This window comes from Poromitra crassiceps (assembly GCF_964638095.1).
Source record: "Poromitra crassiceps genome assembly, chromosome: 14".
NCBI classification, from domain to species: Eukaryota; Metazoa; Chordata; class Actinopteri; order Beryciformes; family Melamphaidae; genus Poromitra; species Poromitra crassiceps.
This window is the reverse complement of record NC_139633.1, coordinates 17,329,991-17,357,654: the sequence shown is the minus strand read 5'-3', so window position 1 is coordinate 17,357,654 and position 27,664 is coordinate 17,329,991. Positions and strand designations below refer to the sequence as shown.

At 45.1% G+C, this 27,664-nt stretch overlaps 1 protein-coding gene across 1 annotated transcript; it reads left to right on the top strand.

Annotated features, from left to right (window-relative positions):
• On the top strand, window positions 1-27,664 carry ext2 (exostosin glycosyltransferase 2). The gene is made up of 15 exons (XM_083651255.1): window positions 1-116; window positions 661-1,003; window positions 1,131-1,354; window positions 1,560-1,649; window positions 3,336-3,452; window positions 4,170-4,365; window positions 5,458-5,597; window positions 5,766-5,859; window positions 12,102-12,233; window positions 17,343-17,532; window positions 21,246-21,412; window positions 22,096-22,239; window positions 22,838-22,966; window positions 25,608-25,690; window positions 26,017-27,664. Exons 2-15 carry the CDS (start codon window positions 689-691, stop codon window positions 26,153-26,155), a joined length of 2,160 nt encoding a protein of 719 aa, XP_083507381.1. The 5' UTR covers window positions 1-116; window positions 661-688; the 3' UTR covers window positions 26,156-27,664.

Here is a 27,664-nt window from a genome sequence, read left to right as displayed (position 1 = left end):
GATCATCTGACGCTAACATTAGCTAACGTTAACGGTAGCACTGTGTTTACGATTTGTCGAACGGGTGCCATGAATTGATAGCTGAGCTGTCGACGTCTCTTCGGTCAAACGTTTGGGTATGTACAGTTAGCTAAAGTAAAAAAAAAAAAAAATCCTTGCGCCCCCCAATGTTTTTGTTTTATTAGCAAAAGAACGTCAGCTATCGTTAGTTAACGTTAACGTTAGCTAGCAAGAATGTTACAGGGAGTGGAAGAGAGGTTAGCCTAGCAGTTAGCTAACGTTAACTTTACGTTACTAACGCCAGGAAAACTAAAACGTATTGGCATTATACATTCAAAATTCATTAATTCATTCAAAACCTTAGCTGGATCTACAGTCTTTTGTTTTGGTCATTTTGGCTTCGCTGAGGTGCCCACAACCATGTGTAACGTTATCACTGAAGTCAATTTCTTGTAACGTTAGGGATTAATCAGTATACACTGACTTGATCTGCAGTCTGAATGGGATATTCTCTGCCTCACTGAACATGGATTTTAAATTTAACAGAGCTAGCGACATATCATTCTCTAAGTTTCAGAGATCTGTTGATGAGATTCGGTAGCCTGTACTGTATAACCATTTAAACAATGTATGCAACTGTCGTTTTCCTCATTCATATAGTGGTCTGTTGGAAAGACTGGAGTCAGGCATGTGTGCATCTGGTAAGTATAGTTCACGGGGCCCGGCTCTTATCCCACGGATGAAGACCAAGCACCGTATATACTACATCACCCTCTTCTCCGTGGTGCTGCTGGGACTCATCGCCACAGGGATGTTCCAGTTCTGGCCCCACTCCATTGAGTCCACAGCTGACTGGACCCTGGATAAACGCAGCATCCATGATGCACCTCTGGTCCGCCTCCCTGTTTCCAGCCCCATTCCTGAGCGGGGGGACCTCAGCTGCCGCATGCACACTTGTTTTGATGTGTACAGATGTGGCTACAACCCTAAGAACCGAATCAAGGTGATTGTCTCCCAGGACCACCTTCACATCACTTATCCAAGCACATCCCATCAACACCAGAATTGTCCGTTTGTCCAATTTCTTTGGTGTCAAAATGATGACCCACTGTTCAAACCTTTGTTTGCAGGTGTACATCTACCCTCTGCAGAGATTTGTGGATGAGGTGGGGGTTCCCATCAGCAGCACAGGGCTATCACGGGAATACAACGACCTGCTCAGTGCCATCTCTGACAGTGACTTTTACACTGATGATGTCACCAGGGCTTGTCTCTTTGTTCCCTCCATTGATGTACTAAACCAGAACTCCTTGCGTATCAGAGAGACTGCCCAGGCCCTGGCAATGCTACCTAGGTAAATCACGCTCCTGTCCTATTTCCAGTTCTGGGGGAACAATGATTCCCCCAGATGATAATGATTGTGTAATAATGATATTACACAATGTGTGTAATATCATGGGGTTATTGTTAGGATTGAGGCTCAAATGTTGCTTTTGATCCACAAAAGATGATGATTATTTATTTTATTTCCTCAACATAATTCCTTTATGTGTTTCTAGGTGGGACAAAGGGATGAATCACCTGCTTTTCAACATGTTACCTGGAGGCCCGCCAGACTACAACACTGCCTTGGATGTGCCCAGAGACAGGTAGCTACATCTTGCAAAAAGCCCTTTTAGCAACTTAAAAAGTGGTCCATCATAATCTGGATTATTTGGAGAAGTTGTATGCACCGAGTCACCGACCATATATTACATTATATGTATATTTGTATAGATTGGTTGTTGCATAATTGCTTTAAAACCTCTGGAAAGTTGGCTTCATATATATATATATATATATCGTATATATATCGTATATATATATATATATATATATATATATATATATATATATATATATATATATAGCAAGCACAATTACGTTTTCGTTAGGAAATTTAGCTAGTTTGAATTGGTTCACTTCTTGTTATTTTCTGCTTTTATCATGTTTTGTCATTGTTGGTTTGTAACTAGAAGATAAGACAGAGGACAACCCTTTTTATCCAACAGTCACACCGTTAAATGGCTTTGACCATAATTGCAGTCACTCATGCTATGCTGAAGATGATCAATTGATGAAGGTGACAAAGACTCAGAATAACCTTTATTTCTCCAAGGTACATTATGTACTAGGAATTCCACATGGTCTTCTCTGTGCAACTCAGTAGTAATAACAGAATACACAATAAATACAATACAGTGTGCAATACAAAGAAACAGTGTATGAATACAATACAGTGTGCAATAAAACAGTGCATACAAGATGTACGCTATACAATACACAATACAAGACCTGCAACATACAACACCAGGATAGTGAATAGTATATACGTAGATGAATGATGTATAGACTTTGCAGTAGGTAGGTAATGTAGTATGAGTTTCATGAACAGGCTGTGGGCTGGATGGGAAGGATCAGCTACAATCTTCCCTGCATGTTTCCTGGCTCTGGAGCTGTGTAGATCCTTGATGGAGGGCAGGGGGCAGCCGATGACCCTCTGAGCCATGCCTACGGCTCTTTGTAGCTTGGCCTGGAGCGGCCAGATGCAGAGTCAGGACATACAGTATACCAGACAGTGATGGATGTGGTCAGGCTGCTCTTATGATGGCCCTGTAGAACTGAACCAGGATGTGTGGGCTGACATGTCTCTTCAGCTGTCGTAAGAAGAACATCCGCTTTAGTAGTTATAAGATAGCACAGTTTCAAGAGGCCTTGAGTAGACATGTTTGATCTCCTGGTATTTACTAGCCAAAGGGCCCATGTTTCTCAGCCTTCCTCTTGGCTAGACTGATGGGTTCTAGGTGGACGAGGTTGGTTTTATGAACATCTAGCCTTGAGACACTGAACACTTATCTGTATCTGTAAGGAATTTCCTGGGCTCATCCAGCTGGACTCCATTTGGCATGGAGCCTCATCAGAAGGAACCAGGCGGTGTGTGTGTGTGTGACTGAGTGCGTGTTTCGACTGTATATTCAACTTGTCTGAATAGAACTGAATCCAAAATATGTTTCATCACTTAAACTACATTCAGACGATATGTTTTCTTGTTGTAAGTACCGGTACTAGTGTTGCATGTGACTGTACCACCTCGGCAAATTATGTGGTGCTCAGAGCAGAGGAAGCATTTGGTCAAAATAATGAATTCGTATTTTGAAGGCTGTTCCTTTAGTTCAGTTATGTTGCAAGCAGAGTCTGTTGAAGCAATGGGACAATTATATATATATTTTTGAAAAGTAATATGTGTGTGTGTGTGTGTGTGTGTGTGTGTGTGTGTGTGTGTGTGTTTGTTTCAGAGCCCTGCTGGCTGGTGGTGGTTTCTCCACGTGGACCTACAGGCAAGGTTATGATGTCAGCATCCCTGTTTACAGCCCCCTTTCTGCAGATGTTGAGCTGCCTGAACGACAGCCTGGGTGAGGTCATCATCTCACACATCACCCTTCATCATCTTGTTTTAGGGTCACATCATCAGTCACTTCACCTAATTTATTTCCATTTGGCACGTCCTAAGATGGTGTTCCGTTAGAGCAGGGATACTCAACTTGCTTTGCCCGGGGGCCACTTTCGTGAAATGATAGAAGGCCAGGGGCCAGTTAATAAACAAACAATAAACATTTTTTTGTAGCGGATTGTAGGTTTTTGGGGTGTCAGCCGGAGTTTAGTCTGACAATGTTGCGCACACCGGATAGTTAGTTAGGTTAAGTTAGTTAGGTTAAGTACATACATAAGTGCCTGGGTAGCAAGCAGACAAGCAGATAATTTAGCAGCTAAATCATAGATTATTGAAAGATATTCCATATTCCACACTGAAATGCTATAACAGAAGTGGAGTATTGGCCAGAATGACATGAACATTTGGACACTTATTCAGCGGGTATCTTGCATGTTGCGTTCAGGTGCACTGTAAAATCTTTGTTGTTGTTGTTACAATTCCATCGCGGGCCACACAGGGGGCGCCCGCGGGCCGCAAGTTGAGTATCACTGCGTTAGAGGAACATGATGCTACTTAGAAAGCTGACTGATGCTCTTTAGGCCAGACTCTTCTTGAGGAGCCATTTATGGATCAACAGTAATAAGTATGACTTGGTAACCAACCCAGTGGCACATGTCCTATCTCTATTTCCCCCCAGGCCACGACGCTACTTCATTCTGTCATCTCAGACCGCGATCCACCGGGAGTACCGCGCCGAGCTGGAGCGTCTGAAGGAGGAAAATGGAGAGGCGTTGCTCCTCCTGGACAAGTGCAGCAACCTCTCTCAGGGAGCCGCCTCCACACGCAAACGCTGCTACAAGGGCCAGGTGTACGACTACCCCCACATCCTGCAGGTGGGAGGCATGACGGCATGAAAGAGTGTCTCCATCTTTGATAAACGCAGTACATTAGCTTCATTAGGCAGCGGAAAATCAAAGCTGATTTTATGCTTTTAATTGAATCCTCGTTTTAGACCTAAATCTAAAATTACTAGTGTACACCTGAGGATGCGCGCACGCTGAGCAGGAAACAGACTTTACCATTGTGTGAGTGTAGCTACTAGCTAGATTAGAATGGTGTAGCTGGCAAGTTTGGCAGTCACAATTGATTCTCTCGCTAACGTGGGAAAATGCAATTTTCTCAGCAACTGAGCAGGGAAAATATTTCACCATTGAAATCAGTGTGACTTGTACCTGTTAGTAGTAGCTAGTGTTTCAGTCACTCAGTGGCGTTTGAGAAATCGTTATGTGACATGTAGAAGTCCCAACTATGCGCAGACTCCCGGGGATGCGCACCACAACGCCGTGCAGACTTGCCAAAAATGCTCGTAAACAGCTTAGATTTGGGGAAATTGAAAGCGGTTTCGCCGGTCCCTGCCTATAGAGACACTGCGTAACGCGTCATCATTCAGAAGCCACGCCCAAGACGGGGGAAAACAGAAAGCCCCCCCCTCCAATCCTGGCGTTCTCCTATGTCACGTGCATGGTTGCGTGTTGCACAGAAAGATCGTATATACGGAAGATGAACACTCCAACTTACTTCTTGACAGCTAGATCCACATTTTTCTTCTCGCCAATTCTCAATGGCTTCCTTGTTTTGCTCGGGAGTACAAAAAAACTTTAACTGGAGATTTTTTACATTTGTTGTCTGCGCAGCCCCACCACACAACAGCTTTTAGCTATGTTTAATTCAAGGAAAATTACGCTGGTGTGTGGAAATGAACGGAGGCTTTCCCCCGTGATGGGCGTGGCCTATTCAATGCAGTGTCTCTATGCCACTGCTCAATGCCCATGTGCAGTTTCACATTGATAGGCCAACGCCTTGAGGAGAAAAATGTATGCAGACCGATGGGCAGAGTTTTCTCATTTTATAGTAGGATTTCTCAGAAAAAGAATATTTGAGTTTGTTCAATGTAAAGTGGCATGTCGTGTTCCCAATGTCTGCAGGAGTCGTCGTTCTGTGTGGTTCTGCGTGGGGCACGTCTGGGTCAGGCTGCCCTGAGCGATGTGCTGCAGGCTGGCTGTGTCCCCGTCGTCCTCGCTGACTCCTACATTCTGCCCTTCTCTGAGGTCCTTGACTGGAAGAGGTCTGACTACAGCACACAACAATTGACAGTAAATTGTGTTGACTGTGCTCTTTTCAGTTTATTTACTCTGTGTGTGTGTGTGTGTGTGTGTGTGTGTGTGTGTGTGTGTGTGTGTGTGTGTGTGTGTGTGTGTGTGTGTGTGTGTGTGTGTGTGTGTGTGACACACAGGGCGTCGGTGGTCATTCCGGAGGAGAAGCTGTCCGAGATGTACACCATCCTAAAGAGTATTCCTCACAGACAGGTGGAGGAGATGCAAAGACAGGTACCAGTCAAAATGTTATGGGTGCATTATGTCCAGCTGAATAGCTGACCTTTTTCCTAACATATTTGGGAGTGGTTTATTGTAAATGCAGAGTTTGCAGCTTCTGGAGCTTTTTTTTAGCACACACAAAATGTAAGTCTTGTAGAAATCAATTTGTGAGGCCCAGGTGAATCGGCCGTGACCTCTCCAATTGACTCGGTGTAAAGTGCTGGTTAGAGGAGTTGTCACTAGGAGACATAATGTGCTTGTACCTCAGTCCATCAAAGCCATAACAGATTCGGTCTGACATGACAGGCCCTTGGATATTACCCTCACTTGTTTTGCAAGGTTGTTGGATGTGTGTGTGTGTGTGTGTGTGTGTGTGTGTGTGTGTGTGTGTGTGTGTGTGTGTGTGTATATATATATATATATACATATATATGTATATGTATGTCTGAAGCTCGTCTGAAGACTCAAATGTGTTGATTTTAGGTCTAGTAAAATGCATGGAAGACAACACAGTCTGTCTCTTTGTGTTTAATGGCTACATTGAGCCACAATAAACAAAAGTGAAAGCCCCTATGAGAGAAGTGCACTGGTTCAAGCTGTTTCTCATTCCCTTATATCAACGCTGGTCCATTTACCAATTATACTGGTCAAACACACGTCTCAGACCAAGGGCTCAGAGACGGGCTTGGGGTTAGATTACACCAGACAAGCTCTAAAACATGGCTTGTTCCTGTGGTGGAGGTGGGGGGTGAATTCTCTTTTCCTATAGCGCACAGCTAACTCAGTAGCGTAGTTCTGCTTATCCACTATGACTATGCACACACAGTGCTCTCCTGTCTGCACTGTCTAAAGGTGGATTGGGTTGGTTGTCTGTCAGTCCTCTGTTGTCTAAGCCAGTGTTTCCTAAAGACTGGGTCGGGACCCACAGGTGGGTCGCCGGAGATTCTATTTGGGGGCGCCAAATAAATTTGCAGAATTTCTTCCATAGATCTTTTTTTAACGTGTATATTGTTTTACCGAGAGGAGATAAAAACAATGAGACAACCTGTTAACTCTGTCTAAGTGCATTTATTTGGTCTCATTTACTGTATAAAGTGACGTGTTTTCAATAACGTGCATAAAACAAAGTTAGGATTTACCAAACATCCGTATATCTCTTCGAAATAGCTGGTTTAGGTATTCAGGATAATATGAGGTGATGCGGAACTGGCAGTAAAAATCAGGAGGAACGCTCATTTATGCACAAATTCACTGTTTTCACCATCAGTATATAAATGGGAGCTTGGAGTGCTGAGAGCCCGACCCCTTCAGCCAATATTTCCACAGTGTCTGACTTGTTGGTATTGTTGCTATACCCCAGAAAGGCTTCATCATTCACTTTGTTGTTGAGTATTTCAAGGTTGTCTTTGTTGTTGAGTATTTCATAGCCTGACCAGCAGAGGGCTCAGCAGTCTATGCTTCACACAGCAGCATGTAGTCTGGCTTTGTGCTTATGTGAAAATAGGTATAGAGAATTCCTACAGATTCAAAAGGAAATACCAATCAATTTGAGAATTTGTTTTACTTCTTTGACATAGCTTAGTTCAGTGATGGCCATCAACCCTTACGCCAAAGCCAGAGACCAGAGAAGTAAGACTGGGATGTCATCAAGATGTAAAATCTGGACCTGCTCCAAACAAGGAATCTGCAAGGATTATGTAGATGGTTGTTGATTGGTTGATTTTGTAGGGAGATGAGTAGCTACATTGACCAAAGCCTTTAAGAACAAAACTCATTTGGAAACCTGGACAGAGAGAAACGACGCCCCTAAATCAGTACTCATTGTCATCTATTCATTGTCATTGTGGCAGCTTCGGGTTCTACTTCTTCATTCATGACATCACATGTTGTTTCTTAGTCTTAATACTTTGTTTTCTGGCTGTGTTTTTCATTGATACAAACATTGACTATAGGGAAGTAGCATGTATGAATTGAGCTGCACTCCAGAGCAGTTGATTGACTCATGGGGGGGGGGGGGGGGGTGGGTCTTATTTGAGACCAGGTCAAATAAATTATGTAGGACTACTGTTGTGTTGAGCTTCACACAGTAACCAGCAGATTCAATTTAGACGACACAACTCATTTTTAAATTTGTGTTGGCGTAATAGCATCCATTTAGCTCACAAATTAAAAGGCTAGGTGATAAACAGCTGCGAGATGTTAGCGGTGCTCAAGTGGGACCTCTGAGCCCATGTTCCGCACACTGACTCCCTTGAGCCTACTTTGAGTCAGAGCCTTAGAATAGAATACACGCAGGCCTTTATTACATTAGCACAGCCAAAGTAGTTGTTTTCAGCCATTAGAATAGATAAGATGACACCTTATTCATCCCCATGGGGGAATGTGTCTGCTGCAGCAGCAAGTAGTTATACAATTAGAATACATCAGGATATTAAGAATAGAGCAATTGGGTTATACAGTATAAACAATCACAACCTACGGTTGCAAGACTAGAGTATCTGAAGAATTGTATGAAAGTATCATTTTCAAAGCATTGACAGAATGTGCAAAATATCAGCAGTAGGTGAAGATATGTAACCTTAAGCCCCTTTTAGACTGGCCAAAAATCCCACTAATATCCACAAACTAGTGGCATTTTCTTCAGTCTAAAAGTTTCCAAGCAGGGCCGTTTAGCCGATAGTGACCCTGCAAGTTAGGTGGGTTTTTACGCGACGGCTCTGCACGCCACGGAGATATAAATCTTTGCGGTGGTCCAACGCGTGATTTTCCGACCTTGCTGCAGAGTTGCCGCTTATTTTCCAGTGTGAGTCAGTAGAGATTCAATGATCCCCACAGGCTGAAATTCGACTTTCTTAACACTTAATTACTTTACATTGACGGAATATGGCGAGAGAAAAGTGTCTCTCGTCATGCACGAGTGCAGTGCACCCCACACAGCCCAGCCAGCCCGAGGCGCATAGACTGCATCAAGTCAGCCAGAATGTAAGTAGGTCGTCCGCTTTAGCTCTTTCAAAATAAAGCCCTCGTAACGTTCACATTTTGAGTAATGCTTTAAGTTTCACTATTATGTCATCTTAACATAAAAAGGAGTATTTTGATACAATGTTTGCTTGGGGAATGGCTTCAGGGGGAATGAGCAGCCATGATGCCAACTGCTGCTATGATCCGCCAGAGTGGGGGGTGACGTAGTACCCTCGCTATATATACTAGGAAGAACTGACGTCATACTGGATGGGATGAACTGACGTCATGACTGACGTCATGCTTGGGCTTGACTGACATCACAGGCTGATCAGGTAACGTTAATATGGCGGCCATCCACATTGAAATTTGGTCATAAACCTCACTTCAATCATGAGAGACCGGTCGGTAAGGTTTACCAAGAGACTTTATTTAGCAAATGGCATGCATGGCAAGTACGTCGCCCTATGTGTGTTTATCGGTTTTCTCATAAACTGATAGCGGCCTTTATCCGATGAAGGATGCTGTTTACATGACACTTGAATAATCAGGTAACTCTAGAAATCCACTAATAAACAGTTTATTAGTGTGCATGTAAACGCACTCCATGATAGCTTATATGTGCTGTACAGGTGCCTTGCATCCTTAAACCCTGCAAGAGCGGAAGAGGTGTTCAGTCTGATGGCAGTTGGCACAAAAGAGCACTGACCTGTAGTGCTCTCTCTGGAGCCTGAGGCAATGAAGTGGAGGCTGAAGGTGCTCCATATGGGCTCACTATAAAGGTGGAGAGAGGTGATGTCCAGGATAGAGTTCAGCATAGTCCTCATCCTCCCTCTGCTGCTGCCTCGATGTCCAGGTTCAACCCCACAACAGAGCCGCCTGCCCAGGATGCATTGAAAGACCTGAGCTTCTTTAAGAAGAACAGTATGCTCTCAATGCCTCCATGTTATATCAGTCCACTCCAGTTTGTTTGTTGATGGTACAGAATGTTTTGACCTGCTGCTCTGGAGGCAGACAAACTGCAGACTGCTCATGAGATAGTCTGTAATCCAGGAAACCATGGGGCTCTAGCTAGCACCAAACCCATCCCATCTAAAGCCGGCGCCTAAGGCAGTGGTCCTCAATCGTGTTCTTGAGGACCCAGAGCCCTGTTGGTTTTCATTGTAGCCATCTCATTTACACCTAGCACACCAGGTGAATGTTATTAAGTACTCGGTAGGATAGAAAACCAGCAGTAATCCGGGCCCCGACGAGGACCAGGATTTGAAAACCGCTTCCCTGAGGTTGGGTGCGTTGAAAATTTGTTACATTTTTGTATTTGTGTGTAGATGTTTTGATTGCATTAAAAGCAAAGTAAACTGCAATGCATAGCAATCAAAGCAGTTTCTCAAGTGAGCAGCTGTACCACTGTTTTTGATTATGTCAAAACACTCATGATTGGCAGGCTCTATCCCAAGCTCACTGGCTGCCAATTGTGGTCAAGAGGTTGAATCATCTGTCAGGCACTTGCCAACTCCCACCAAGTTAGATGAAGTGATGAAGTCTACTGCACTCCAAACTGTTTTTGCCCGTAATTTTGGCCAATTATTGTGGGCAGTTTGGAGAGTTTGTGTCATCATTTTTTTTAGTTGACTGACAGATGTGTATCCAGCAGTTTAACCAACAAAAGGGGTGTGGGGAGCTGCTTGTTAGGTCTCCAGTCTGGGGAGAACAGGACTAGGTCAAAACCTAGTCTATGGCTGGACCGTGTTCCGGGCCGACCAATGGTGTCACTTGATCACTCAAAAGGATTGGAGTGTTGACTAACTTAGATGTTGACTCTTCTCCTTGACTTACTGAGGAACATCATCCTATTTAACCTGAGGTTTTGTATCTTGTGATCATGTCCCTCGTTTCCTAATTGTTGCGGCAGGTTAACATTTACACTTTTTAAATGGACCATAATACCTGCTGCTACAAAGCTCATGGAACCACTGGGTTTATCCTGCTAAATCTTTGTTTGTCAGCACGTCGAAGAGAAAGGAACACTTGAAACTGGGGTTTTGGACTGGAGGCAGGGACCATTGATACCTGATGCAGCATTTGCGTGTATATCCCTCATTTGTGTGCGTATCCCTTTGGTCTTAAAGGGATACGCACACAAATGCTGCATCAGGTATCAATGGGTTAAGATGAAGTGAAGTGCTTCGCTGCAGTGGAGACTCTTCCTCTCCTGCAGCTCTGTCTCTTTTCTCGCTCATAAAAATTCCTCCAGGCGCTGGGAGAGGGTGGAGGCCTCTCAGGCCAGCACAGTTTGCTTTCTGCCTCCTCCCGGTCGGAAAAGAAACTTTCATCACTGGCTGATTTATGGGCTGTTAGGATTTCCCCCCTGAGATTAGAGTCTTTTTGAATTTCCCCTCATCCCCCTCTATAAAGTGTCTTGAGTATCTAAAAAGAACGCTAGTCTAATATAATAATGTATTATTATTATACAAAATAATTACTGTTTTTGTGTTGTACATCTCCATTGCTAAGTCGTGATGGCATGGGCGTTTTTGGGAAAGGTTTACTAGTTGCACACAATAATGAGATAACTGAGAATAATCACTTAACTGGCAGTAATCTGATTTCTGCCTTTACATGCACTTAGTGAATAGCGGGAACTCACCTCAAAGTGTGTGAGTGGACCATTGACTGCAATGAATAAACCTGATGACTCAGCAGAAACGGCTTTTATCCAGTAAAGGATATGGGTTTATGCTGTTTACATGACTACTTGATAATCTACCTCTATAAATCCAATAATAATCTGTTTAATAGTTTGCATGTAAACACACTCAGTGGTGCATCTAATGGGAGAACAGGATGGAAGCATAGTGCACTGGTGCTACCCTGGGTAACCCATAGGCACATGGTACACACACACACACACACACACACACACACACACACATGCACACACGTGCGTATGTCCTCTGCCCCCCAGAACTCTGGGTCAATGAGGAGCTGGTGGGCAGTGTTAATTTTGACAGCAAATTTTGATTTCGCTTTAGTCATTCTCTTTTGACTAAAATGCCATTTAGTTTGAGTCATATTTCAATCATGTGAAATGTTAGTTGACTAAATATCATAAGATTTTAGTCGACTAATCAATGGTAATTTAGTCTGAATATATTTCGAAGGTGTGTAGAGAAAGGTGTTTTCTTAATGTCCAGTCTGTTAAATGTGTCGTGCAGTGTGGATCTTCTAAGCAGGTTTGCTCTTGTTCTGTTTGCTTGTTTGCATTTTAACCAGTGTGTCCAATTTGTCCATAGGCACACTGGTTCTGGGAGGCCTACTTCAGTTCCATGAAGGCTATCGGCATGACAACGCTCCAGATCATTAACGACCGCATCTATCCATACGCCTCACGCACTTACGAGCAGTGGAACAATCCACCTGTCGTGGTATGTATTCTTTGTAGACTTCATGTTACCATGCATTTATAACATTTAGCCAGGAACAAAGATAATTGTCTTAATTTAGCTTTTATAATGCTTGCAGAATTATTTGTCTCTAACCATGGGTTTGTGTCTTTCAACAATGTCTGATATACATCAATATCAATGGCATTAAGTATTATTATCTATAGCAGTGTTTCCCCTACCATTCTACAGGCCTGGCGGACCCGCCAGGCCAGAAAAAGAAAATCCCCTTCTCTCCCCAAATATTCAATAAACCTTTATGGCATATTATTACAATATAACAATACTGGTGTTGACAGTAATAGAATATGCCAAATCATTCAAAACAATAAGCATTTTGCTTTTAGGATCATTGTGCCAGCGTCCGGCTCTGTTCCAAAACGTGTCAACATGTGTCGTTGCCTGGGAAACGCACATCCCATAATAGTATGATGATACTTGGGATGCCATTACGAACATAGATGAGAACAGGTTAGCTAAAAGTTTAGCGTCGCCAGCGAGGGCCCCCACCGTTGCGGTCGGGGGACGTTTCGAAATCCCTCCAGGCCTGAAAATCTTTCTAGGGGAAACACTGTATAGCATAGTCATTGTATGTGTCTTAGTGTTGTTGCACTCTACTGTTGTGAGCTAGAGCTACAGAGGCTTATATTTCTGTGAGTTTTTTTGTTTGTTTTTTTGCATTCATCCTGGCACTCTGAATGACACGGGTCCAGGTTGGAGCTTTGGCCATACAGACGCTGCTGCCACAGTGCCACATGAGCAATAGCTTTCCCACTCTGCGATCGCCTGTCAATCGAAGCCACCGCGGCAGAGCGAGAGACTGGCTCCCTTCCCTCTCTCTCTCTCTCTCAGGCTCCACGGCGCACAAAGTGCTTCAAAGTTTGGTGAACACCCAGCGAGCTCTGAGGCAGCCAGTTTGTGTCAGCAGTTCTGCACTCGGAGGATGCCTCCACTGTGGTGAAAAATAAGTTCCTGCATGGCTGAGTCATTGTGATCGTAGAGAGAATATTGGATGTGTGTGTGTGTGTGTGTGTGTGTGTGTGTGTGTGTGTGTGTGTGTGTGTGTTTGTGTGTGTGTGTGTGTCCTTGTGGTTGTGGGAGTGTGTGGCTGCAGACAGCCTGGCTGGGGGGGACCATCTCTCAGGAGTTGTTAATCAGCCCAGTCTGATCTCAGGTCTTTCCTCCATCCTTCTCAGCCTGTGTGGTAGAGGCGTGTGTGTGTGTGTATAATAGCGCTTGCGCATCTGTCAAATGTCTGTGTAGCCCAGTGTAGGCAGACCCACTCACAATCAGGTTGCATTGGTGATTTGGTGTAAACAAGCGGTACTGCGAAGGGTGTTTTATGATGATTTGGCGTTTCAGTGCTGCTCACAGCCATACAGTCACACAGGATGAATGGGTTCACATCATCAGGCAGCTACTCTGTCATGACCACGGTTGCCTGTTTTCCTCCGAACAGGTAGCTTGTTAAATCAGCAATTACACTTGACGTTGGCCACTTGTGTCAGAAGAATGTCTGGTCAGTGTGTCCACCCCCTTTGCTCTCCATCAGCATCACTCAGGTCTCACGGCTTGTCCAGGCCCACAGGAGGCTGCGTGTGTCAGGGGTCAGGGTTCAGACCTCTGCTCGTCCCTGCCTAAGATGGGAGTTGTAGTGTTTTCTGGGTGGATTCAGTGGAGGGCCGGTGAGAAGAACTTGAACAGAAGTCTTCTGTCTAGTCTTCAGGCTGGTCACCCCCCCCCCCCCCCCTCTCTCCTGTAGTCTTCAGGCTGGTCACCCCCCCCCCCCCCCCTCTCCTGTAGTCTTCAGGCTGGTCACCCCCCCCCCCCCCCCTCTCTCCTGTAGTCTTCAGGCTGGTCCCCCCCTCTCCTGTAGTCTTCAGGCTGGTCACCCCCCCCCCCCCCTCTCCTGTAGTCTTCAGGCTGGTCACCCCCCCCCCCCCCTCTCCTGTAGTCTTCAGGCTGGTCACCCCCCCCCCCCCTCTCTCCTGTAGTCTTCAGGCTGGTCACCCCCCCCCCCTCTCCTGTAGTCTTCAGGCTGGTCACCCTCTCTCCTGTAGTCTTCAGGCTGGTCACCCCCCCCCCCCCCTCTCCTGTAGTCTTCAGGCTGGTCACCCTCTCTCCTGTAGTCTTCAGGCTGGTCACCCCCCCCCTCTCCTGTAGTTTTCAGGCTGGTCACCCCCCCTCTCTCTTGTAGTCCTCAGGCTGGTCACCCCCCCTCTCTCTTGTAGTCCTCAGGCTGGTCACCCCCCCCTCTCCTGTAGTCTTCAGGCTGGTCACCCCCCCTCTCTCTTGTAGTCCTCAGGCTGGTCACCCCCCCCTCTCCTGTAGTCTTCAGGCTGGTCACCCCCCCTCTCTCTTGTAGTCCTCAGGCTGGTCACCCCCCCTCCTGTAGTTTTCAGGCTGGTCACCCCCCCTCTCTCTTGTAGTCCTCAGGCTGGTCACCCCCCCTCCTGTAGTTTTCAGGCTGGTCACCCCCCCTCTCTCTTGTAGTCCTCAGGCTGGTCACCCCCCCCTCCTGTAGTTTTCAGGCTGGTCACCCCCCCTCTCTCTTGTAGTCCTCAGGCTGGTCACCCCCCCTCCTGTAGTTTTCAGGCTGGTCACCCCCCCTCTCTCTTGTAGTCCTCAGGCTGGTCACCCCCCCTCCTGTAGTTTTCAGGCTGGTCACCCCCCCTCTCTACTGTAGTCTTCAGGCTGGTCACCCCCCCCCCCCCCCCCCCCCCTCCTGTAGTTTTCAGGCTGGTCACCCCCCCTCTCCTGTAGTTTTCAGGCTGGTCACCCCCCCTCTCTCTTGTAGTCTTCAGGCTGGTCACCCCCCCTCTCTCCTGTAGTTTTCAGGCTGGTCACCCCCCCCTCTCTCTTGTAGTCTTCAGGCTGGTCACCCCCCCCCTCTCCTGTAGTTTTCAGGCTGGTCACCCCCCCCTCTCTCTTGTAGTCCCCAGGCTGGTAATTGAAAGCACATTTGCCAGGATTGCTGGTGCCTTTGGAGAGGGGTCTTTCAGACCCGGGGACAAGCTGCTTTTTGTTTGGGAGTTGGAGGTAGTGGGCATAGTTGTAAGGTTTTTGCATTTCAAGACTTCAGGCATGTCATGCTTTTAAATGTGCCATGTGTTTGAAAATGCTTTTTAGCCGTCAGTCAAAGCACCTGGGGCTCATGACCCATATTCTATATTAATCACGATCTTATATTTTGAAAGGCTTCCTGTGTTTTGGCCTAACTTTTGAACAATGATTTACATTTCAAACCTAGTGCTACTGCTGCTATGGCTGTATGTGTACAGTATGTGTATATTCTAGTGAGTATTCTAGTTAAGCCTGGATGTTAAAATGGATATGTTTTAGTAGGAATAATCCTGGCCAGATTAATATAAAAAATAAATCAAGGTAATACATACATTTTCCTCCCATTTCAGTGCAAGAAGCAACTGTTGAAAAAACACCTTAACTCCCTGTAACAGAATCTGTTGGTGATTCATTTAGATAATTTGAGCTGTGGCTTTCTTTTCATCCAATTTATTCTGTCAGACAAATGATTTAAGTGGTCTCTGCCACTTTGATTCATTTTAACGCACGTGTGTCGCCGTGTTACTTTAATTATTTCCCCCCTCTGCTTGTATGACAATGTCACACAACGACCACAAGGAAGTTTCCGCTTGCCAGTAAAGCCAATCTTTATTGGTGGAGGAGTGACTGATGTTGTGTATATGGCAGTGGCTGTGTCTCTGTTGACAGACTTGCGTGGATGCGGTGGGAGGAGCCACATAACCGCCAGCGTGTGTCTGTGGCCACCTGGGGCCAGAGGAGAGACGTGCTCTCGGCGTACTTCAAGAAGCCGACAGATTTACTGGGCCAGATCTGCCCTGTCTCGGATTGGTTTGAGTGTCACTGTAACCAGTGTGCAACATTTGGGGCGTCTTTGATGAAATCTATTAAGTGAACTTTGACACTTCATTTGCTCGCGGCGTAGCGCTGCATGCTAGTAAATGAGGTATACAAAAGCAATAGCTTTTTGTGTGTTTCAAGCTGTTACGTGAGGTGTGTGTGTGTGAGAGAATTACTCCATGTTTTGTGGTCATTGTTGTAATCAAAATGACTATGTTGGTCACTTTTAGAGTTTAGTACGTGTGCGCACTTTTCGCAGCGTCAGACGCCTCTCCTTTGGCATCCTTTGTTTTAACAGTGTCACTTGTTCTAAGCTGGTGCCAGTGCAGCTCCAAAGGGCTTTACAGGCCCTTTTAATGGATAGAGGCAGGAAAGAGAGAGCACTGTAGACAGCCACTGACGCCCCTAGCATTTACTATCTGGCACACCCCACTCCTCTCTGTACCGTCTCCCCTTCCTCTGCCCTGCCCTGCTGCTTCACCGCTCTTTTCTCATCCTCCCCATCCAACCCATCAACCAGAACCCCGGAGCTCTCCTGGATTCGGTGTAGGAATTTAGCCAGGAGCAAGGGCAAAAATGCCCCCGAGAAATCTCAGAATGCCCCTAAAAACCATCATCCATGATCCAAAAGAAGTTCACACACACACACAAACAGCGCTGTTGTTCACACTGCGCTTTAGCAACTTTATGCACTAATGACTATTTTTTTAAGTTGCCCCCCCAAAATATTTAATTTCCTCCGCTGCCTGGATTCCTGCTGCATAGAGGACCCTCGAGCTCTCTGATAAAAACACACGTCATCAGAACTTGGCCAGAGCAGGAGAATAATGCAAACTCCCCTCTTGATGACTGCGCTTTCTGCTTCTCTGACTCTTTCTCCTTCACTTGCTGCTGCTTTTATATGGTTTACTTGGCTACCCGTCCGGCGTCTCACTGTTTGCCTGGCAGCCTCTGCACTGACTCAATTAGCCCCTGAGAGAAATGAGTGGATTGTTCTCGCACCATAGCGAAAACCATCATCTGGAAATGGCTGCAGGTGACCTCATAATAATGCTACAGTGAAGCATTATTATGGTGCCTTCATGGAAAACATGACAGACAGCGGTGACCCAGAAGACATGTGGCTTGGTCTACATGAGCTTTGCATGGCGAAAGAGATGATCTCCACCTAAAATGCTTGTGTTTTTGTTTGTTCCTCGTCCTCTGCAGAAGTGGTCCAGCGTGAACAGCCCTCTGTTTCTGCCCCTCATCCCACCGAGGGCACCCGGCTTTACAGCGGTGGTGCTCACCTACGACCGCATCGAGAGTCTCTTCCGGGTCATCACGGAGATCTCCAAGGTGCCCAGTTTGGCTAAGCTGCTGGTGGTGTGGAATAACCAGAACAAGAGTCCTCCTGAAGGTGAGCCGGGATCTGAGGATCGACCCTGCCGAGATCCTCACGACAGCTGAGGAGGTTCAACGTTTCAAAATACACATTCAATTCGAAATCGATTTATTTTATCCAGTAAAGATTTTTGTTAGCGTGTGCATGCTCTCCTTTAAATTAACACACCCTTGTTTCACGATTATTCACTTCCACGCATTCACTCGTAAGACCTGCCTACTGCAACCAGAACCTTCTACTGGCTAGCTACTGACCAGCAGTGCTAGGGCAACTAAAATCGAAGGTGGTAGTTAGAAAGTTAAGTGCTTTGACCTCAAAATTGTAGTTCATGATAATTAATTTATCCTCTGTCTATTCTTCGAAGCACCTACATATATGTGTTTAAGCGCAGAAGTCAGAGAGCAAAGTCGGCCTTTTGCAATGTTCCTGGGGCAGGTCGAGGTTCAATATCTTGCTCAAGGACACTTGGAGAGGGAATGAAACCTCCAACCTTTCTGTCTACTCTCTAACCATGAGGTCACTCTAGCGACCCATATATCTATAGTGTTCGTCTGCATAACTCAAGTCTTATGCTTCCCCATAGACATCAGTGCACAATATCCATTTAATATCCATAGATGGGATATTACAGTGCTATACTTGTTTTCCATTGTCTACAACAGCATTCCAGCGTATTTTTAACGATGTTAAGAGATTGACTAAACCTGTCAGCTGGCCACATACATGAGATTAGAGGGGCTAAGCACACCAAATTGAAATAGCAACTTTATGTGAGTGTGGATAGTTTTTTTTTTTTAACTCATTCTCCATGCCATGCTGGTTTTGAGTGGAGCTTGTGATGTACAACAGATGAGTGATACCGGCGAGAACAGCCAAGACGCGTCTCTCCAGAAGAAACACCGAGCAGCGTGACGTGCTGGTGCTGGAGAGCCAAAGCTCTCTGGCTCTTTCCTTCTCGCAGAGAATGAGGAGAGCGGTACAGCTCGATGGCATGTTGCCCTCAGACAGAGAGCAGGAACGAAGATAGCACATCCTCACGTTAGTCGTGTTTTAGTGTAGATTAGTACTCACACACTTGAAGAGGTTCTACCGATTTAACCTGAAGATGTCAGTAGGTCTCCTCAGTCTTGCCTCACAAGAAACGACACTATAATTACACTTTCTTGATGTCTGTCTGGTTTTCTGCTTTTCGCTGCTGTTAGTCTGTGACACTAGATGTGAGCAGTATTAGCCCATCAGAGACGTGTCAGAGTAAGCTGTTATTAGTTGTTATTTATAGTGCCTTGCGCTCTAATTATTCGCCTTAATATGGCAATTAAAGTATACAACTGTTGATGGAGCCCGTTACCCCACTGACGGCTTAACTCAGCTTTCAGACCAAGACTGGTCTCTTGACCAGGACTTTACATCTACGCTGCTGCTGCTGTAGGAGTTAGCCAAAGTAATGAAGTAGTGAAGTGACTTTGAAGTGCCCCCTAATGGCTGAGACTTGCCTTTTGATTAGAGGCGTCAGCGGCGCCTGACTGGAGCTTTGTGACCCATTAGAATTAACAAGGGGCCGTTGACGGGTCAAACTCTTGGGGCTAAGTCCAGTATGAAGACAGATTTCTTCCTCATTCACACCGAGGGCTGATATGTTTAGTATTTTTTCAGGCTGCCATTTTTGCTTCCTCCTGTATATCATTTTTATCTCGGCCTTGGGGATCATGTGTTTGGTCATGTATGTGCATGTGTGTGTATGTGCATGTGTGTGTGAGTGTATCTGTCTGTCCGCACTGCAGCTAATCTCGCATACGACTGGACCAATCAACCTATTTACTGTGCACATTGATGCCTGTAGTCTCAATGTAGCCACAGGAAACCTGCGAAGTCCGGCATGCCGTCCGTGGTTGATCCATTCATATGTTTGTCACACCTCTTGGAAACAGATATAATGGTTGAAAACGTAGATATAATGCGTGGCAACATAGATTAATTTAATGGTTGGAAACGTAGATACATGTATAATAGTTGGAAAGCTACTTACTGTAGCTTGCAAGTTAAGGACAGAAAGTTTGTGATGAAGAGCAGTCTTGACAATTTGAGGCACCAGTCGTGTTTTAGCTGCAGTGTGTGCAGGCTAATAGAGTCCCGCCCCTTCCTGGGTTCGCGTGGGACCTCAGGAAGTGAATTCCCCATTCATTTCTCCATTGACATTTCGTAAAATCCTTATGTAGTGTTTTAATTGGACAAACCAAGCAATTCAGCTGCGAGATGGATCATGAGTAAAACATTCGACTCGGACAAAAACAAAATACGATATTTTGAAAAGAATTGTATATGACGGCAAATATCGCAATATTTGATATTATCAAAAATCCGCCCATGCCTACCGGGAGTGAATTGCTGAATACCTTTCACACTGAAGACAAAAGCCAAATGTTGGTGACTCTTGGTTTTTTTACCCAATGTGAACGGGCCTTAAAGCAGTATCACTACCGATACTGAATGGTGCAAAACAAGTAACGTTCCAGATCCTGTCCCACGGTGCGTGTGTTGAATTCAACTAGCTGCAGCAGAAAACGCACAGAATTAGTAACAGCTAGATTTCTGTCCACTAGACTGTTTTGGTAACCTTGCAAGGCAGCTGGATTCGCACAAGATCATGACATCACGATCACATGCCCTATGCCAGGTTTTTTTTGGTTTGTTTTTTATATGTGTGTCAGGTTACTGTTTTGTAACATGATGGAGCGATAGAAACACTATAATCATAATGGAGCTACTTCATCAAGTCAAACGAGTTGAATTCACAGTCGAATACTTGTCTTGTACTCACATTGGGTTGGAAATACGAAATAATGTGTAGTTTCTTCTTTCTTGAGATTTTCACAACACCTTGAATCTCTCAGCTCCGCAGCTCAGAGTAAACCCAATTTTGAATTCGAACAGGTCATTACAATTCGAATGTTATTTCTTCCCCCCCACGTTCTAACAAATGTTCGAATTTCGAATGAAAAGTGACAGCCCTATTGCACAATGGAGCAAAATGCAGCAGATCTGCATTAAAGCCATAGGTTATTGTTCAGAATATAGGATTATATATTGGCTTTAGCTGAATGAATACAAGAGAGGATTCCAGTTATTTGTGGGTTTAACAGTGTGTACATTTGAGCCCAAGCGAAGGTGAGGCTGCATTTTTATAATTGGGATAATAACCCCTGATTCCCCCTATTCCCACTGTCTTTCCAACTTTGGAAATGAAAGAAGGAAAGATGGCAACATTTAACAGCGTGAATTAGAAGAAGAATATTAGTGTTTAACATTGCAGTTTTCCTGAGAATAGCTTTTGACAGGAGAGCTCAGACTTGGTTAGGATGACCTGAAGCACTTGTTATAGTCTGCCAGGCCCCAGTGACGCCATTAATGATGATGTCATCTGTCTGCGACGTACTCCTCCGTGCCGTGGACTCTGCCCAAGCTCTTTGAAACACCGCACCACACTGCCTCATGAAGAATCTCTGTGTGGTTAGATCTGCACGCGCTTGAGGTTAGAGTAGCGATACGAGTCAGTGAGTGACGCTTTGCTGCCAGAGAGCACTCTCTTCCACTGCCAGACAGACTTCAAATGTCCCCTTCAGTGGTGAATGACATCATCATTTCTCTTGACCCATCTTCAGAGACTGAAATTGGCCATACTTGTAATTTTCGTTTTAACCTTGGTATTTTAATTGGTTTCCTCCCGGTAGAGTCTCTCTGGCCGAAGATAGCCGTGCCTCTCAAAGTCGTGCGGACCAAAGAAAACAAGCTGAGCAACCGCTTCTTTCCCTACGACGAGATCGAGACGGAGGCTGTGCTGGCCATCGATGATGACATCATCATGCTGACGTCTGATGAACTGCAGTTTGGCTACGAGGTGAGAGAACGACACCCGACGACTCCAAAATTGGACGTCAACCTTGTCCTTAATTCCCCCCCCCCCCCCCCCCCCCCCCCCCGATGGCAGGTAATACAGCCAGCCATTTCAAGTTAATCCCAGAGTTTAAAGTCATTCAGGGAGATTATAGTCTCAGACTCCAGTAGTGGGGATTTGAGCGCCTGCTGCCTGGGGATGTGTTTGATGTGTGAGGAATGATGACAGGTCTAGAGCTGATGCTTTCCATGCTCACAGACCTGCACGGCCCCACTCGTTCTATCACACTCACTCACCTGAATGCACTTAGGACCCATTTAATAAAATTGTGCTCAGTTTAAGGATAATTACATGGAATGAGAGGCAGGGTGCCATAGTGGAGCTGTCTGTCTGTCTTGACTACATGATGGTGCGTCTTGCTCTCCAAAGAAGGATTGGACAGGCTGCTGGCATCAAGGCTGATATTCAGCCCTGCATCAGGCATTTCACTTTGATTATCACAGTGGTTTTTGACTCAGACAAAAATGTCCAGACAGCGATATTTTGAAATTTAAGATTAATTTGTGTATTAACCCTTTCTTAGACTAGGTTCATTAATCATTGTGTATATGCCGTCAGTTCTCACCTTGGCTCAATTAAGCTGAGTGTGTCAGACAATCTGTCTCCTGTGCTGCCATTTTACCCAGGTGTGGAGGGAGTTTCCAGACAGGCTAGTGGGCTATCCCGGCCGGCTGCACCTCTGGGACCATGAGATGGGGAAGTGGAAGTACGAGTCGGAGTGGACCAATGAGGTCTCAATGGTTCTAACTGGAGCCGCTTTCTACCACAAGGTACCCTGGGAATTTTCAATCTTTTTCTTTTCTTTCTTCTCTTTTTCTCTTGCATTCTCCAAATTTCCCTGTTGGTATAACACATGGATGTTAGAATTTATGCTTAGTGAAGATGACAAACAGACGCAAAGGGTTTTGAAAAATAAATTTGCCATAATATCTGTAAACCTCATTCAAATACACACAGAAATAACTTGTGAAAGTTCTATAGATGCCCCGACCCATTATTCATCACTGAGAAATGTCCTGTGGCAGACTTTTCTCCTGTGAGAGTGCCAAAATGATGTGTAGAGAAAAGGTCTAGTTGTAAAGAATTAGATTCTGTCTATCGCTCTGCTTTGGGTTTGTGAAGGGAAGATCACAGACAGAGAGAGAGAGAGAGTGATAGACGAGTACAGTGTCATAGGTAAGCCAAGGTTATCTCACTGTCGCCCAAAAGGTCACGCAATCACATCAACTCAAAGCAAATTCTCGAGTAGCGGTTCCTCCTACATACTTGGGTATCTTCTCTATTTAACAAAACAAGTTGGATTTTATTTCAGTTTGAATGCCCGTATGACATCCAGTTTTCATTGAGTGTTGTCTGTGTCGCTTCCAGTACTTCAACTATTTGTATACATACAAGATGCCGGGAGACATCAAGAACTGGGTGGACGCTCACATGAACTGCGAAGACATTGCCATGAACTTCCTGGTGGCGAACATCACAGGCAAAGCCCCCATAAAGGTACGCTCGTAACACTCAACCGATCTGGGGGTGTGCCATAATTCTTTCAGGGGGGGGGGGGGTGAAGGCTGACAGACGGGTCCAGCATCTCTGCGTCTGATCAGTTCTCACCCTTCTATTCCACTGCCCCCCCCCCTCCTCCAAATTGGACTGACTGTGCCCAGGTGCAGGGGCCCGAGCCAAAGCCCGGCCTTAACCTCCCTTATCTGGGTGTCACTCACTGGCACTCCCCCTCAGAGTATGTTTTCCTAAGCTCACTGGGACTCACGCACACCCTGCCATCGAATCATGAGCTACACACTCCCCTGCACCCACCACCGCCCCGCATATCTCCAGCCAGGTTCTTTCAGAGAACACTGACCCACCCCCTCTGTCTTCCTCTGTGTGTGTGTGTGTCTCTCTCTCTCCATCTCATTCACTGTTTCTCTCTCTTACACACACACACACACACACACACTCACAGGTCTAGAGTGTTGGGTGCAGACATGCGGTGGGGTGTAGATGTGATGGAGGTTAGACAGAGGAAGGCCATACATCACTCCACCGATGAGAATTCAGCCCATTTTTCCTTGGCATGCTCAACACATGTAAAGTTCTTGTAGGATATCACAGACTGAGGGTGAGCATAAGGCTGCGTGATAAAACGATAGCAATATATAGCAACAATATACACTTAATCAATACAGTAAGAAAATACCGTAAAACTTCAAATTAATTCTATTAGCAGTGTCTAGAGCTAAGTGACCACCCGCGCTCTGAGTTGTATCTATACTGGAATAACACAAATCCACAACATGGATGTAAAGAGAGACGGCCACAGCATGCTTGAGAAGAAATACTTTGCTTTTGGAGAACGCAGCCGTGGGACTACTCCATCTCCCGGCTCCATATCGGTGAAGTGACGACACCCAGGAGTTCCCCTGAAATTGATGCTAGGAGCTAGGCTAGCTAGCTGCTACCGAAACCTGGAGGCGGACATGCATCTCACTGGAGGATCAGAGCGGCCGGGTCTCGTCCCGATGATCGGCGTGACGCAATGATGTAATATTGCTCTCTTGACAGGGTCCGGCGTTCGACATCAATATCCCGCAGTTGAGTTGTTCCCTGATAAACCTTTCTTGGAGATAAACGTTTTGCACAAAACTTAATAGCTCTTCATAGCGATGAGAGAGGAGGGCGACTTAAGAACAGGATCAAAGCCGTGAACAACAGGGGTGCTCGCAGTGCTCACGCGCGGGACCAAACGTTCTCTGGCCTGTGACACGCCGCGTCGTCCAGGCGACCGCTCCGAAAACAGCTGCGTGCGCCGATCCCAATCCGGAACAAGGTACCATCATCGAAATCCTAGATCCACGGACAACAACCACCCGGAACCCGGATCGATCCGCAGATGGCAGAAGATAGCGAAACGAGAGCTCAGTCCGGACAAACAGCCGAGATGCCAGCTGCTGCTATGATTCGGCCAGAGAGGAAGGTGAGCTAAGATCTTCGCTATTTATACTAGGAAGAAACTGGCGACGACATACATCACAACTGATGTCATACTTGACTGACGTCACGGGCTGATCAGATATGAGAATGTGGAATATGGAGGTTGGTCTACGTGGGTTGAAATTCAGTCTCCGACCACACTATGTATTATACCGGACATGTATTGGAAACGTTTGGTAAGTCTGCTTGTTGCACAACACTGTATTGTCTGATAGTGCTGCTTGGTTAGCTGCTGCCTGCAAATGCTAACGTTACTACTGGTATAATGTTACTACTGGTATAACGTTGCTATAATGTTACTACTGCTATGTATTGGTTGTACTGGTTGCTACTGGTTGCTATAACGTAAGTAAGTTTTACGATAGTTCAATATATCGATGTGTCTCTTGATAATGGGACGTGGTCCGACACGCAAACAGCCATTCAAACAGACAAATCCTACAGTTCCCACTTAAACACATTCGGTGGGAGACCGGACGTTTGTTTGGTCTCCGCCTCGCACTTTGAGTGCACGGGAGAGAGCAGCATAGCCCAGGCTAGTGAACGGCACTAGCCTACCGACTTCCAACCCCTGACAGCGCGTCAAAAAGTCAGCCGTTTGTTAGTCCGCCCGTCCTTACAGACCAGATCCGACTTCTCTTGACTCATCACGCCATTTAACATTATTCACCAACCCTCTGTTCATCCCCCTGGCCAGTGGCCGACCATTCCTGCTTTCTCCTGGGAGCCTGCTGCCTCGTCTGAACCGGAATATAGGAGGGAAGACACTTGTGTGTTTTTAATTGGTGTGTTAACATTATAATTATTCAAATAAAATAAGGTCCGCACACTGGAATTAAGATGCTCCCGCCAACATTATAATTATTACCTGTGTGCTTTAAGGTGGTTCAAAATAAAATGGTTAAATTCAACCTTTTTTATCGTGGTCTTTATACAAATAGGTAATACAAAATGATCAATAATGATCTATATCGACTGACATAAAATATTTTATATTGATAAAGTTTTGGCTGTTTCGCCCAGCCCTAATTGAGCATTGTTGGTTCATTATTATTTCTTCATAATGGACAGTTCAGTGTATAGTATAACCTCTATATAGACCAGTAGAACACCTCAACTAACTTGTTGATATGCTTCTGCTTCCATTTAGGTGACGCCCAGGAAAAAGTTCAAGTGTCCGGAGTGCACAGCTATTGATGGACTGTCCCTGGACCAGACACACATGGTGGAGAGGTACGCTGATTTGTTTTTCAAAATCTTAGCCCAACAATCCAAACTGCTTACGAAGTGAAGAGAAACTACTGTATATTTTTGAATACAAAGCTTGGAAATTCCTTGTTTTTCTATGCAATTAAATCATTTTTCACTGCAAATTGCAAGATTAAATGCATGTACCCCAACATTAGTTTTGACATGGTACTGTGGAGCATTTCACTATTCAAAATCTTTTTCAGGCTTTTGAATGATCTCCATTCTCTAGTCTAGGGCTTTGGATAAGAGTCTTCTGTGAACTTATGCAAACCATCATATCTAAATAAGCTGCGTTTTCTTATCCATAGATCTGAGTGCATCAACAAGTTTGCGTCCGTTTTTGGTACGATGCCTCTGAAGGTGGTGGAGCACCGTGCCGACCCCGTTCTCTATAAGGACGACTTCCCAGAGAAGCTCAAGAGCTTCCCCAACATTGGCAGCCTCTGACCAGCCTGTGACAGATGTTTGGAACAGGCCACCGCCTCGAGACGTCTCTATTTGCCACCACCATCTTTCAGTCCTCTTGTTTAAAATGGCAGCAGTAATACTGTCTGGGACTCAAGTACTATGCTCCCATCCTCTTTCAGTTCAATGGACTTTTCAAGTTTAATTTGCTGGTAGGGCATGGAGTAGATGTTATATTTTCATTGCCAGAGACTGTCCTGTTCTGGTGTTCTAATGTAGAAATCTAGAGGAAATAATGTTGACGTCTTGGATGATTAATTGGACTAGTACGGTGGTTCTCAAATGGGGATCCGGGGACCCCCAGTGGTTCTCAAATGGGGGTCCAGGGACCCCCATTTGAGAACCACTGCACTAGTGTGATTGAGTAAACTGAGGCGGAGTACATGCCATTGATTCACGTATTTGGGTTAACCAAGTGAAAGATAATGACCAAGCCTGACGCACAAACTTTCTACTGTTACATGAACTGCTATTGGAAGGTCAGGCCAGCTGTGATGTTGGATGGACTGAGTGAGCGATCCGAGGCTTGTGGTCCCCCACATCGACGTATAAGAAAGAGTGGTCCCCCACTGTTACCGTTTTGGAGCTGGAGAGATTCTGCGCTCTGGAATGTATATATTGCAGCAGTGCTGGTTTACAGCAACTCAAGAGCTGTACAGATATACATATGGGAGAGAAGCTCACCTCTATGTACAGTGTAATAATGTAAACAAGTTATGACACTACATTTAGGATTATTAGTATTATGATATTTCTTTTAAGGCTGACACTGATCTGATGAAGATTTCTTTGAGGAGTTCTGCTGTTTGAACAGACAGGAATACATGTTTACTTTTAAATTATATAAGTAAATAAATGGCTCCGCAACATTTCAGTGTAGGGTTTTTCTAACAGTAAATGTAATAAAATGTCATACACTGCATGGTGGCTGACCATCTTACATCTAATATTTAGAGTGAATATCTGCTAATAGGAATTGATGGCTGAGCTGCTAACGCATCTCAAATTTAAATTTTACACTGACTGGGCAATCCTTTTATTAAGATATATTTAAAAAAGAAAAAAGCTTACAGCGCTGCTCATGGACAGTGGTCACTGGTTCGTTTCATGGCTAGAGTTATTTATTTGTGATTTGTGTATGATCATATGGACATTTCTTTTTTTGCCATGCATAGAACACATAGTATTATCAATAGACATTTCCATATCTGAACATTTTCCACAAGAGTGATGGTATAAAAGGAATGATGAATTTGGATGTAATGTTTTTTGTTTGTTTTTGTTAATTTGTTTTGATATACTTTAATTTTAGCTGTTGTGTGTCCTTATCCTATCCCCATTGCCATGTAGACTTTTGTACAATGTTAATATTGCCTTGTGATTATTTTATTTGCCTTCTTTATTTTCATAAGGTGTATCATTGATGCAATTGCTTTTAAATGTGTGTGTGTGTGTGTGTGTGTGTGTGTGTGTGTGTGTGTGCGAGCGTGT